The sequence below is a fragment of the Copadichromis virginalis genome, linkage group LG16 (genome assembly GCF_057382275.1).
Source record: "Copadichromis virginalis isolate Kocher_CV1m ecotype Utaka linkage group LG16, C_Virginalis_male_GT1.1, whole genome shotgun sequence".
NCBI lineage: Eukaryota > Metazoa > Chordata > Actinopteri > Cichliformes > Cichlidae > Copadichromis > Copadichromis virginalis.
The window spans coordinates 25,853,199-25,865,781 of NC_140633.1; the positions used below are offsets into that span (position 1 = coordinate 25,853,199).

The following is a 12,583-nucleotide window of genomic DNA, read 5'->3' on the forward strand; positions in this document are numbered from 1 at the left end:
GGTTGGTAACCTTGCATTAGTTAATTATGTAAAATACGTAATTTGTGCGGTTTGCCAGCACAATATTTTTTTTAAAACAGTCAAACAATAAATTTTAATATGATGGTTGTTATTGGAGCTTGGCTGCAGCTTCAGAGGGCTGAAATCCAAAGCGTCTCTCACTTAGTCTCTCACTTCCAATTGAGGTTTTATAAGGAAACTGGCCTTATTAGAATTTGGAAAATACATATGCGTTAACGAGTTACCTTTTCTCAGACAGCTTGGAAAAAAGAAAAGAAAATCTAGCTCAAATTGGCAAACAAAAAAATATACATGCCAAAAGAAGCATATGCATAAATATCCTAAAATTATCTTTATAGTCATTTATAAATTATTGGTGGATTGACATTTTTCAGCAGCCATATAAAATTAAAAAAACACGCATGCACAAAATGCAAGAAAACGAACATCTGTTTAGTTCCCCCGTCAACACAGCAGCTGATAAAGGTCACTTTGCTGTCAGTTTTCTCCCAGAAAACACACTCAAGTAATGTGACCATGCACATCTCCTTCCTTCCACATTAATCAGTCTTTCAGATAGCCACTCACTGAATTAATGAGACATTATTATCTCATGCAGCTGGCTCAAAATATTATGTCTTCGACTATATATATATATATATATATATATATATATATATATATATATATAAAAAAGTCATGCATCAGAAGTGATCATTTAGGCCTCCAAGATGTGGTGTAATATGAAATATATCCTGTATTTTTACCTTAAGGTAACTATAAGACCAGTTTTTTTATTATATTAAATATCCAGGCTAAACTGAAGCTCTGACTTTCTGACACTAATATAAGAGGAAGACAATAGGCTTCTTGTTGAGATGGTCTACCAATATTTATGAATTGCTATGCTTTGAGCCCAGAAGGTGAGGACCTGGTAGGAAAGATATTAACTCTGTCACATGGTATTTCTGACAACATGCATGGCCTGGGCGGGGTGAGTGGGTGCACTGGGGCGCTCTAGAAGCTTGGATGTGACTGTCTGTGAGCAGGCCTTGCCATGGCAGATGGGTCCCCGCAGTCTCCTGCAGAGTGCTGAGCCACCCTACGGGAAGCCACCGGCTCCAGACGAGGAGCAAAACTCACGCTCCAGCTGTCTGTGTTTTTGCCACATGCGCCTACAAGCAATGGAGTTGAAACCTTGTTTTCCCCCCGAACAACAACCACTCTTTGCCTAAATGAGGCCCTCATATCCACTCTCTTCTTTGCTTACATTGGAGGCATCCTATATTCATACCCATTTTGATGCAGTGCATTGTTTTCTTATACCAGCTCAGGGTGTTCAAATTGCAAGAAGAGTGGAACCATATAGTGTGTGTGTGTGTGTGTGTGTTATATTTTGAAAAAGCCATGGATCAGTGAACCCTGTGATAAACAAGTGTAATAGGTATCACACAGAAAGTTCTGAAGTTAACAGTACAAATACTTATGAAACGAAACCACTTATTAAAAAAATTAAATACAATACAATTTTATATGTGTATATCTGGAGGGACTAGGATGTTAAATTTACTAGGAAATTCATTTAAACCTCTTTAAGAGGACAGACAGACAGTGAATTGTTCATGTTTACATAACAAAACAATTGCAAAGGCTCCGTCTTCAAAAACTTGTTTTGTTTTGCTTTTGACAAAATAATGGTGACGAATTCTTTTTAGTTTTGAAACATGCAATTAAATATACAATTAACAATTTTAAAAATTAATTTAAAAAAATATTTATATTTAATTTAATCTGGTTACTAAGTGGTTAAATACAGAGGAATAAGCATAATAAGCATGATATAAACAGTTTCTAAGCAGTAAGCAAATTTTCAGATGCAGGGAGGGGACGACAAATCGATAAGAATGTCTGAATAAATGCACCTTTGCCTATATGTGAGCTGATAATTAAAATAAAAGTATGTAAAATAGGAACCAACAACCTTTTGACATTTACATTTTGACACATTTTGTCACATGGTGGGTTACTGTTACTAATAATTACTAATTATCCTTTTTCAAAGGACAATCTGAATACAGTAATTAACAACATTATCTGAAATACTTCACCACATCAGCAAAATGAGTAAGGGAAGTCTACAATTACAGCAATTTTAACTCAGAGAGACCCTTTTATCGTATGTTTGTGAGAAGCAATAGCAGTACATTGCCCAAACTGTTGTGGAAACTGGACCTACAGCGCCATCTAAAGGCTAGTATGTGCAAATCGTGCTGCAAAAGCTCTTCCGAGTGGACTGCACTTGTTTGTGACAACACAAACGAATTATATTCACAGAAGCACGGAAGATGAAACTTTTCCATTAATTTGCATCCGTTTGCATTAATTGCCGACGTGCCGTATTTTGTAATTACAATGCGCAGGAGATTATATTTATATCGTTCTCCGCGTTGTTCAAGCCATTGAAATCAGCAATAACGACCCCAAATAAATGCTGCTTTCACCATCTCCCACTGATAACCGCGATGTTTACTCGTGTTCAGGCCGTGCTGTGACTAGTGTGCTGTGCTTTTGCTGTGGGTGTGTGGGTGGGTGGGATTTTGCTCACGCTGCGGCTGACTGGACCGAGCAACAGTCAGAAAACAAGTTTGGTGCTACAAGATTTCAGACATGGAGTCGCTGAAGAAAAGTCACCGCTCGCTGTTGTGGTGTGTCTTCGTGCTGTGTGTTCAGCTGGCTTTGACGGGAGGTAAGGTCTTAAAACTGAACCTCAGCTCTAAGCTAAAAGGAAGCGATATGTTTTAAAGGCATGCTATGGTTTGTCAGGCCGTTACACCGCTGGGTTGAACAGTGCGTAGGCCTGTGTTATTTGCGCTCTCTGGTGTGTGTTTACTTTGGGTTTGGAGGGGTTCGTGTTTTTAGACTGCGGGTAGAAATGTAAATACATTTATTAATGTTACCTAACCAACTTTCCTGAATGTCGACACTGTATTTTGCTTGTATCACGTAACTTGCGAACCACCGTTAGCACACTGCGTACGTGCACGTATCCGAGTGAAAGTGCACGCCTGTCGTTTGTTTCCAAAGGCTCTTTAAAAGAAAGAATCAGGGCTTCACCTCTTTTTTTTTTTTTTAACCTTGTCTGAGTGCTTACTGCATTTGCATTCTTTGTATTTCGCCTCAGGGTGGCTAATCACGGCAGATTTGAAGTGAAAACACAAGTTTTTGCGCCTATGCTGTACTAGAACTCCATATTAGCACATAACCTTATTTCCAAAAATAAATTGATAAATAAAATCATGCCACCATTTGCCAGACACAGAATAGAGACACTAATAAAAGAGGAACTGTGGTCACAAGTTGGAAGCAACCAACTGGGTTATGACGCAAAGCGTCTCAAGTTTTATGAATTTGACTGCTGATTTCCCATTTTTGTTCTCATTAATGTGCTTTAAGGGCATCGGTTTGAAATGAAATAATGGACATAGCTTTACAGGTCTCAGTTTTAGTTTGATTAGGTTATCACGATGCCAAAACAATTGTGCTTGCTTGCACTTTTCTTTAAGCGGAATACCCAAAAGTAATTGGACACCTGTTTGACATCTATAGCAATCTATTCTAAGCCACATGGACAAAGAGGAGCCCGTGTGGCTTAGAATAGATTGTCATTTTCATTGAGGTGAAGTTGTCTCTCACTGCAGGATAATAATCAGACTCAAGTAAAGCATTAGTGTGTTTATAGCAGAGGTGGGTAATTCATTTACCCAGGGGGCCCAGTTTCTCACATGACCCCTTGGGTAAATTAATTGCCCACCCCTGCTTAGGAATCTGTGGAAAGGCACAAGGCTTTTTGTGACTGAACAGCAAGGTGATAGAAGTACATGTTTCCTTTTCAGTCATATTCATAACCACAATCCTCAGAGGCTCTGCACTAGATGCAAATGGTTTGAGATGCACAAAAGCAAAAATGTGAGGTTGTTGCTCTCAAAACCTTGAAAAAAAAAGTTGTAGTGCGTAACACCAAACAAATGGCATCAAAATGGTGAACAGATGAAAGTTGTAAAGCAGCATCAAACATGGTGGAACATGTATAGCTAGCAATAGCGTGTCACCCTGGCATTCATTGATTTCACTGCAGACAGGAGCAACAGATTGAAAACAGAGGTTTGCTGGAGTATAGGTCACGTGATGATTCATGACAGTGACACAAAGTGGAATATCATGAAGACTGAGATTAGTCTGGCTGTGTACACCACACAGTGGGCTGCATTAGTGAAGTCCTGGCAAAGAACACTAAAGAAGATCCAGAGCCTCGGGTAGTTTTAACCCTACAAACTTGGGGCACTTCTCCGACACACTTCATCGACAGTGTTGGTTTAAATTGTCCTGAACTGTAGGTCTCAGGGTGGCTCTCCATTGTTTCTTTCAGGCTGCCCTGCAGATGGACGAACCTGGGTGCCCTTTAAGGACAGATGTTACCACTTTGTCCACGGAGATGAAGACAAAATCAAAAGCTACAGCTTTGAAGATGCAAAAACTCACTGCAAAGGCTTCGGTAGATGACCGAGCCATGTTACGTTCAAATGTTTCCTGTGTTTAAAAACAAGAAGTCAAATCGACTGCATTATCAACGCGTGTGATTACGCGTTCATATTTACTGTGATTGTTTTCCTAGAACTTTTGACGATCCAGAGTGAGGAGGAGAATAAATTTGTCATCGACTATAGCCCCGAAGTGTGGAAAAATAGCCCGCCGGTCATCGTGTGGCTTGGAATGTATTACGACTCAAACAGTAAGTTTCATGAAAACCTTTCGGCTAGCTTCATAACTAATTAACAGCGTTGTTTGGAGGTCACTAGGTGGAAAACTGAGAAACTAAGGGCAAAAAGATGGACATCACTTCTGTGTCTGTCTGTGAATGCTAGAGGAATGCTGAAGCTTAATGAAAATATACTCTTTAACTATAGTTGCCCTAAAACCTCTAAATATGTGAAATAACAATTCATGTGTCTGGTCAGCTCAAAACATGACCTGGCTTCACGACAACGCGGTGACTTTCTCTAACTGGGAGGATGGCTCTTTGACGTCAGATCTCGCGCCCATGGATAAATGTGCAGCTCTGCACACAAACACAGGAAAGTGGGAAATTGTCAGTTGCAGTGATGACCTGGAGAATGGGGTAATCTGTGAAGCCGCCCAGGGTGAGATTTCTTTTCTTTTTCTTTATGTTGCACTGGAATTTGAATCTGTCACTTCAGAAAACAGGGCTGCGATTGGTGCCTCACATTGTGTTTTCTGTCTTTATTTACTTTTCAGATAAAGAGAAAGCCAAGCGGAGTAAGTCAACCTTTGAGCTTTATTTCCTCACGGTTTCTGTGCTTATTCCTGTGGTTTTTGGTACTAATTGTGACCTCCCTTATATTGTTAATCGTCTCCCTCAGAACCTAGCGCAGTGCTCTCTGCCCTCGTCATTCTCAGCGTGGTGGCTATCGTGGGAGTCTCAGGTGTTGTTTGGTTTCTGCACCAGAAGCACAACTTTGGCTCCGGCATCGTCACGGCATTCGAGTACCACCCTCCGTTCCGAGTCCCTGACACAGACCAGTCGTGCCTGGTGGAGGCTGAGGAGACTGATAGCACACCATAGGAGAACGTTCGCTCTCTTCCTAAATAAGAAACACCAAACCCTTCCCCATGGGTGGCTGTTTTATCTTTTTTTTTTTTCTTCCCATTCAAAGAGAAGTCCACTCTTAAAATTGTTACGCAAGCAGTTTGGGATTAACGCATGTCAGTGGCATGACTCAGAATAATGTGTGTTTGGGAGAAATGTGATGCTAAGCATTTTTCTTTTACATCTACATGCTTTTTAGTCACCTGCACTAACAACAGATCATTTGTAAATATCTCTGATTGGTGCATTTTCCTCAGCTACCACTGGGCGTTAACGTCAGGTTACACGTCAGACACTACAGAATGGTCAACAGCTGTTCCTATTTTGCATATTGAAACAAATGCACTAATGGCTTCCTTAAGTGGTGTGCAAGATTATATGAGGAGTGTGACTTTCACGTGTTTTGTGTGCATGCAGGAATTTTTGTTACAGAGTTAATTCAGCTTGGTTTGGAGTCCCACAAACTTGAGGGTGAACAAGAAGGGATATTAACAAGTTTTTGGGGGGATTTTTGCCACTTTATACACAAGAGATATATGTATCTCATGTGTTTTTTGTTTTTTTTTTTGTTGTTTTTTTAAAATGCAATCAATAATGTTTTCTTTTTTTTTGAATACCTTGTCTCTGTTGTAATTGTTCAGATTATTCAAACTCTACAGTGTAAAATAGGCTGTAATTAAACTCCTGTAATCTTCAAGCCAAAGCTAAGACAACCTTGTAACCCGGTCAGGGTTACGTTTTATATATTTAAGTGTTAACAGAGCTCTGTATGAGCCATACTGGAATATAACAAATAAAAAGCTTAAACTTGCCTTAAAAAAAAAGTCCAGTATTTCTTCCAATAGTTAGAGGACTCTTTTAATTGCTTCCTCCAAACAAGAAAGCATGAGGAGCCACCTTGTTATTTCATGCACAATGATGTTGCAATTTAGGTGAACAAAAATCCACAAAAATAAAAATGACTGTAACATTATAAGACTTTAAGGTAACTTTATGAGATTTTCTGGCAGAATGCTTTTATATTTGTTTTCCTCTGCTGTTTCTCGTTTATGGAAAGCACATGGAATCCTTTCTGTCCCGACTATACAGCCAGTAAATATTTAAACTGTTAATTCATTCCAGGATTTCAATGGGTATCACACTTTATAGTTTAAAGGGTTAAAAGACTGTGGGATAAAATGTTTACTTGCTGCCCTGTGGAAAAGACAATCTTACTATTAGAATTTCTAGAAGAAAACCGAATGTGAATGATTATAGGGGATTAAAGCATGATGTGAATATGGAATGAGTATATTGCAGAAGAATGGCAGGAACCTTTGTATGATGCTGATTTTGTTTTCTCCAATAAATTTGCACAAATTTCTTAAAACCATATTTTGTGTTTGTAATAATGGGTAATCAGGGGAATATGGAAAATTGCACTCAAATACACAGCACATTCTTTTTAAAGCACTAATGCATAATATATAAGATTCATTTGGTATGATTTTTAATAGTATGCAACAAGTAACCCTATTGCTTTTTTTTTTTTAGCAATGCCATTTCAGAAAATAGGAATACTTTCTAGTCTGTCTTATATTTCCCATTTATGCTAGATATATAATATCTACATGTCACTGCATAAATTAGACTGGAAGAATGACCTGGACTACCAAAATCAGAGTCTGTGAAAATCATTCTTAATCACTGTCAGCTGAAGGGTGTCTGTCCCTGTAAGAGTCCATCGGTTCTGTTGACATTTTAGTGTGAAGCTGAGATGAAACCGAATTGAAAGAAGTCAGCAGGATATCCTTCACTTTCATGCACATCTAATTTCAGATTTCCAAGAAGCCTGCAATCCATCAAAGTTTCTTCAGAAATTGTCAACGGATGCCTCTTTGCTGGGCAAGTACACGTTCTTGATATGTTTTTTTTTTTTTTACATTTTACAATGAATGATTAAAAGCAGTTGTGAACCAGCATTTACTGATGCAGCACATTGATAGAGAGTCTTTGTAAACACCTTTTCTTTTCTTCCTGGCAGTCGAGGTAATTTCTAGATTTGGCCACAAGGTGGGATAGTGGAACAAATGTATCTTGAGTCTACGGGAAATAGAACATTTCTTCCACAAATTTAAAAAAAAAAAAGGTCTAGAAACATTAGTTTTAAACAGCTTGTGTTAGTAATTCATAAGAATGATTTCTAGCATGTCTCTTAAGATTTCTATTAGAATAAAGTATTGTTCAGCACAGGTTATGTGTGCTTCTTGATTTTAAACTGTTGTAGTAACAAAACACTGAGAAATTAAAGGATTATTAATTTAATAAATGTTAAATCTGAATACATTTTAATAAAAAAAAACTCACTGGACACTTTATTACGTACACCTTGCTAGTATCAGGCAGGACCTACTTTTGCTTTATGAACTGCCCTAACTCTTTGTGGCAGATTCAAAGAGGTGATGGAAACATTCCCCAGACATTTTGATTCATATTGACATTATAGTATCACACAGTTGCTGCAGATTTATAGACTGCACGTCCAGAATGAGAATCATCTATTCAACCACATACCAAAGGTGCTCTACTGGATTGAGATCTGGTGACTGTGGAGACCATTTGAGTACAAGGACCTTATTGTCATGCTGAAGAAATCATTTTTCATTATCCTGCTGGAAGCAGATATACACTGTAGTTATAAATGGACTGAATGGTCAGCAAAACTACTGGGGTAAGCTTTAAACCATGTTCAGTTGGTACTAAAGGCCTCAGTTTGTGCCAAGAAAATATCCCCCACACCATTACACCACTATCAGCCTAAAGTCTGTTATGGAATAGGATGGATCAATGGTTTCAGGGTTTTTTTTATGTTAAATTGTCAACTTAATGCCCAAATATTGCAGCAGAAATCAAGAATTCTCAGAACAGGCAACATTTTTCCAATCTTCTGTTGCCCAATGTTAGTCAGCTTTTGCAAACTGTATCCAAAGTTTCCTTATATTACAGCAGTGGCTACATCAACATGTTGTGTGTTCAGAGATGCTCTTCTGCATTTGTTGGTGGTGTTGACACCTTTTGGAGGACATACAAGCCATTGACATGTCTCCTCCTCTTCATTATCCCAGCTGATCACTGGATCTTGTTTTTTCCATTCAGCTGAGTCCTCGGGACTTACCTTACCCTCTGAAGCTTGCAGCTTTCCTAGCGGCCTGTTCATGGTTCCCATTTCCCTGTAGGATTCACAGGTACTTCTAGCTGTCCTCAATGTTTGCAATGTTGCCTTCTGGTGCTCTATCTACCTGCCAATTTCTTCCTGTGCCCCACTCAGGTATCTTATTCGCTTCCACGTGGTACTGAGGCAGGCTATTGGTTGGTAGTTGGATCAAACTGGTCCAGCCTTCAGTTCAGCCTCCCGTCCATTAGCAGCTGGTTCATTTGTGCAGCCAGATGCTCATGTTTCTTCATGCTTCTTCCTCATGCTGTCCCATTCTTCATACTGGAGACCCTGTCATAGTTACTGGATCCTATTCAGGGAGGTTGCATGGTCTGGGTGATGGTATCACCCCCCCTTGCCGTAGCATTTGTGTTGTACCTCATCAAGCAGTTCCTTCTTCCGAATGTTGGAACACTGAGCTACTAGTTATTTTGACATCCGTTTGGATGCTGGGTATCGAAGATTCTGTAGGTCCCAAGTCCTCTTCATGTAAGCCCTTCTGCTGGGGTTACTTGTCCAGTAGCATTCCATCAACGCCCTGTTCTTGTCTGTTGCCCACTTATGCCTCCTTGTTCCAGTAGCCCTCTTCTCATCAGTGTGTCCTGGTTCCTCAACACCTGACACAAACCTTGTTAATCTGGGCGACATCCGGTATCGAATACTGAACTAGTTCATTATTACAAAAGCAAGGGGAGGCCATGTATACTGTTTCAGTCCAGTGAAGTATTTAGCTATTGCATAATTCATATTTTGTCAGTAGAATGAACTTAATCTGTGATTTTGTTTTTTAATGGCTTTACCGACATATGTAAGTCCACATTGAAGGGTGTGTCAAATCTATAACATGAGTGCACTAGATAACAATGTGACAGCATTAACTGCATAGTCATGGTTTGGTTGTGATGGTTTTGATGTGTTACTGGAGTGTTAAACAGCATCATAAATTTATAGCTCAGGTCTTTCAAAGTTACAATCCTGTATATCTCTATGTCCATATTCATATTTATTAGTTATCCTACAATCAAGTAGTGAGTTAAAAACATGCAATATAAGATAATTTATTAGATATATAACTATAATGCAAGGATTCAGCTGGAAATGTGATCTGAATCAGTGTCTTAATTTTTTTAAACAATTATTACAGTAGGATCACTGATCACTAATCTAATTTTTACAGTTCCAGTTCCAAACTTAGCTTAGTCATACTGCTATATCCTCAGAATCCATCTTTCTAGATACACTGTAGATATTTTGCTGTCATATACTGCTCTGTTTTCTCATCACAAAAGCAGCACTGTCTGATTTTCTCTCTTACAAACAGGAAACAAATTGAATTCACACTTCTGCCACACCACTGCTCAGAGCAGGAAGAGGTCAACCCAGAATGATTAATTAAAATGAACACTTGTACGTGTGAATGAAATACGCGATACAGTAATGTGACAGAAAAACACTTGAAGCCAAGAAATATCTGCATCATGCACTGAGTGAACTTATGTATCAATAAAATATGGAACAGAAATGAAATCCATGACTTGCTCATAGGCTTAGTAATACAAATACACACAGCGGAGCACTGACTCTTTATGCATTAAGGCCGTTTCCTGCCTTACGGGTTTTGGTTGAACCTTATGTCTCTTTCTCACGATTGTGTTGGATGTCAGTTATTTCTGTCTGTGCTCGTTTTCTATTCATGTGCCTGTCCTTCCTGGGAAAGGTGCCTGTATACAGAGCATCTGTTTCTCTTGTCCTTCATTCTGGTCATCTCATGTTTCTCCTCCATTTACTATCCTGGAACATGCTCCAATTAACAGAAGAAAACAAAGACTACTATGCAAATGACTGCTTTCTGACCAGTCACTTCACTTATTTGTATCCCACAGGACTGATGTGAATTATATTACATCTTGCATGTGTTTACTCTCATATAAACTTCATGCAGTACCACATACCTTATGATTTGATTTGTTGTGAGAGCCAAACTAAATGCTAAAAAAAATGAATGAAAATGATCACAATGCAGCTTTAGTTTACACACATAGCTGCAAACTTAAGAGATTAATGTACAGGTTTAGCCCACTTTAGCCCGCACTGTGCAATATGCTAAATCAAATGTATGTGCTGGAAGGCTTAGGTGTGAAAAGGATCACAACATTGTGCGCTGACATAATTTAAATGATTTAAATATGACAGAAAAACAACAGTGGCAGTGAGTCCAATTCTTGTGTCTTGAGGGCATTCTGTGTTTTCTGTGAAGTGATAATAATAAGAACAAAACAAACGCACATCTTGTTTTCTATCAATCTTTCGAGACATCATCTTTGCTGCGTCTTTGATATCTAATTATACTTTCTAATCAAGACTCTGTAAAGGGGACTGACTACTTGCCCTTCCCCCCGCTTGCTGCTTTGCACCGCAGGCACTGACTGGGATTTTTATTTTAACAATTAGGATGACATTTTAATTTTATAATATGAAAGACTGTGGCCAGAAAAAGACGTTCCTTTATCGTCGCTGTAAAAGTAAAAAGCCCAGCTATGCTGTGGCTCGGAGGACAAATGTATAAAATCTTTTCAGCGTGTTTGTCCATTTGGTGCTTTCTGTGACAGCTGCATAATGGCAGAATTAAAAGGAGGAAAATCAATGGCCGCAAGGGACGTGGAACAGGTAAAGAAACATGTTATAGATTACAAATGCTGATGAGGGGGTTTGTTTCTCTACATCTTTAATTCAAACATGCCTTTGTGCCTTAATTATTGTGTTTAACTGGAACTCATATGCCAGCATGCTTTTGGCCAGGCTTACAGAAACTGAAACAATGTATCTTCTTTTTTTCTTTTTAATAAACAAACAAACGAAAAGATAACTACCCATTTTGTGCGTGTGTGTGAAACAAGCTGGAATTTCAAATCACATGGTTTTATCCTTATTTTTATAACCTTAATCTACAGTACTAGTAGACATGAGCAGCACATTTCCCTATAGTTACATTCTTTCTAGGGAGTGTAACACTTTGTTTCCTGTTGCCAGTTGTGCGCTGTGATCAGAAAAACTAGAAACAGAGGCAGATGGAGGTACTGTCACTCAGTGAATAGTCTCCTTAGAGATGGATGTGTGGGAAAATCCCAGTAGATCAACAGTTTCTGAAATACTCAGACCAGCCCGTCTGGCACCAACCTGTACGCCATGTTCAGAGTTACTAAAATCACCTTTCTACCGTGTGATGATGCTCAGTTTGAACTTGCAGGATGTTTTTAGTCATGTCTAAACAAGCCTAAATGCACTGAGATGTGAGCAGACGGCCACATACTTGACCAAATGCAGCACTTTATTGAATGACAATATCGCTTTTCTATACATTTTATTCCAGGAACCATCAAAGCAATAGTACGCTCATATTTTCTTTATAGGAGTCCAGACTTTTGGAAAGTTTGACAAGATGCACATGTAACTACTGGCATTGATGCAATTGCAACCCCCTTAAATGAACTGTTTTACTGGGTACCTTACTTTGAATGTGTATTTATTTGTTTATTACTATAATTTGTATCCTTGTTAATACTGATGCTCAAGGTCCACGATATGTGATCTTTACTGAGCTTGGTGTTGCATAATGTTTAGATGTATATGTTTGCAATGCTGCCATCTTAGAGACTACGATGCCACACAACTTTGCATGGTAGCCTCTCCGAACCCTGGAGCTGACGTCACTTCGCTCGAGTTGC

General features: G+C 38.9%; 1 protein-coding gene across 1 annotated transcript; it reads left to right on the plus strand.

Annotated features, from left to right (window-relative positions):
* Window positions 1-2,596: 2,596 nt before the first annotated feature.
* cd302 (CD302 molecule) lies at window positions 2,597-7,039 on the plus strand. The gene is made up of 6 exons (XM_085434090.1): window positions 2,597-2,746; window positions 4,427-4,552; window positions 4,673-4,789; window positions 5,016-5,198; window positions 5,314-5,334; window positions 5,439-7,039. The coding sequence occupies exons 1-6, from the start codon at window positions 2,668-2,670 to the stop codon at window positions 5,639-5,641; spliced, it is 729 nt and encodes a 242-aa protein (XP_085290216.1). The 5' UTR covers window positions 2,597-2,667; the 3' UTR covers window positions 5,642-7,039.
* The last annotated feature ends 5,544 nt before the right edge of the window (window positions 7,040-12,583 follow it).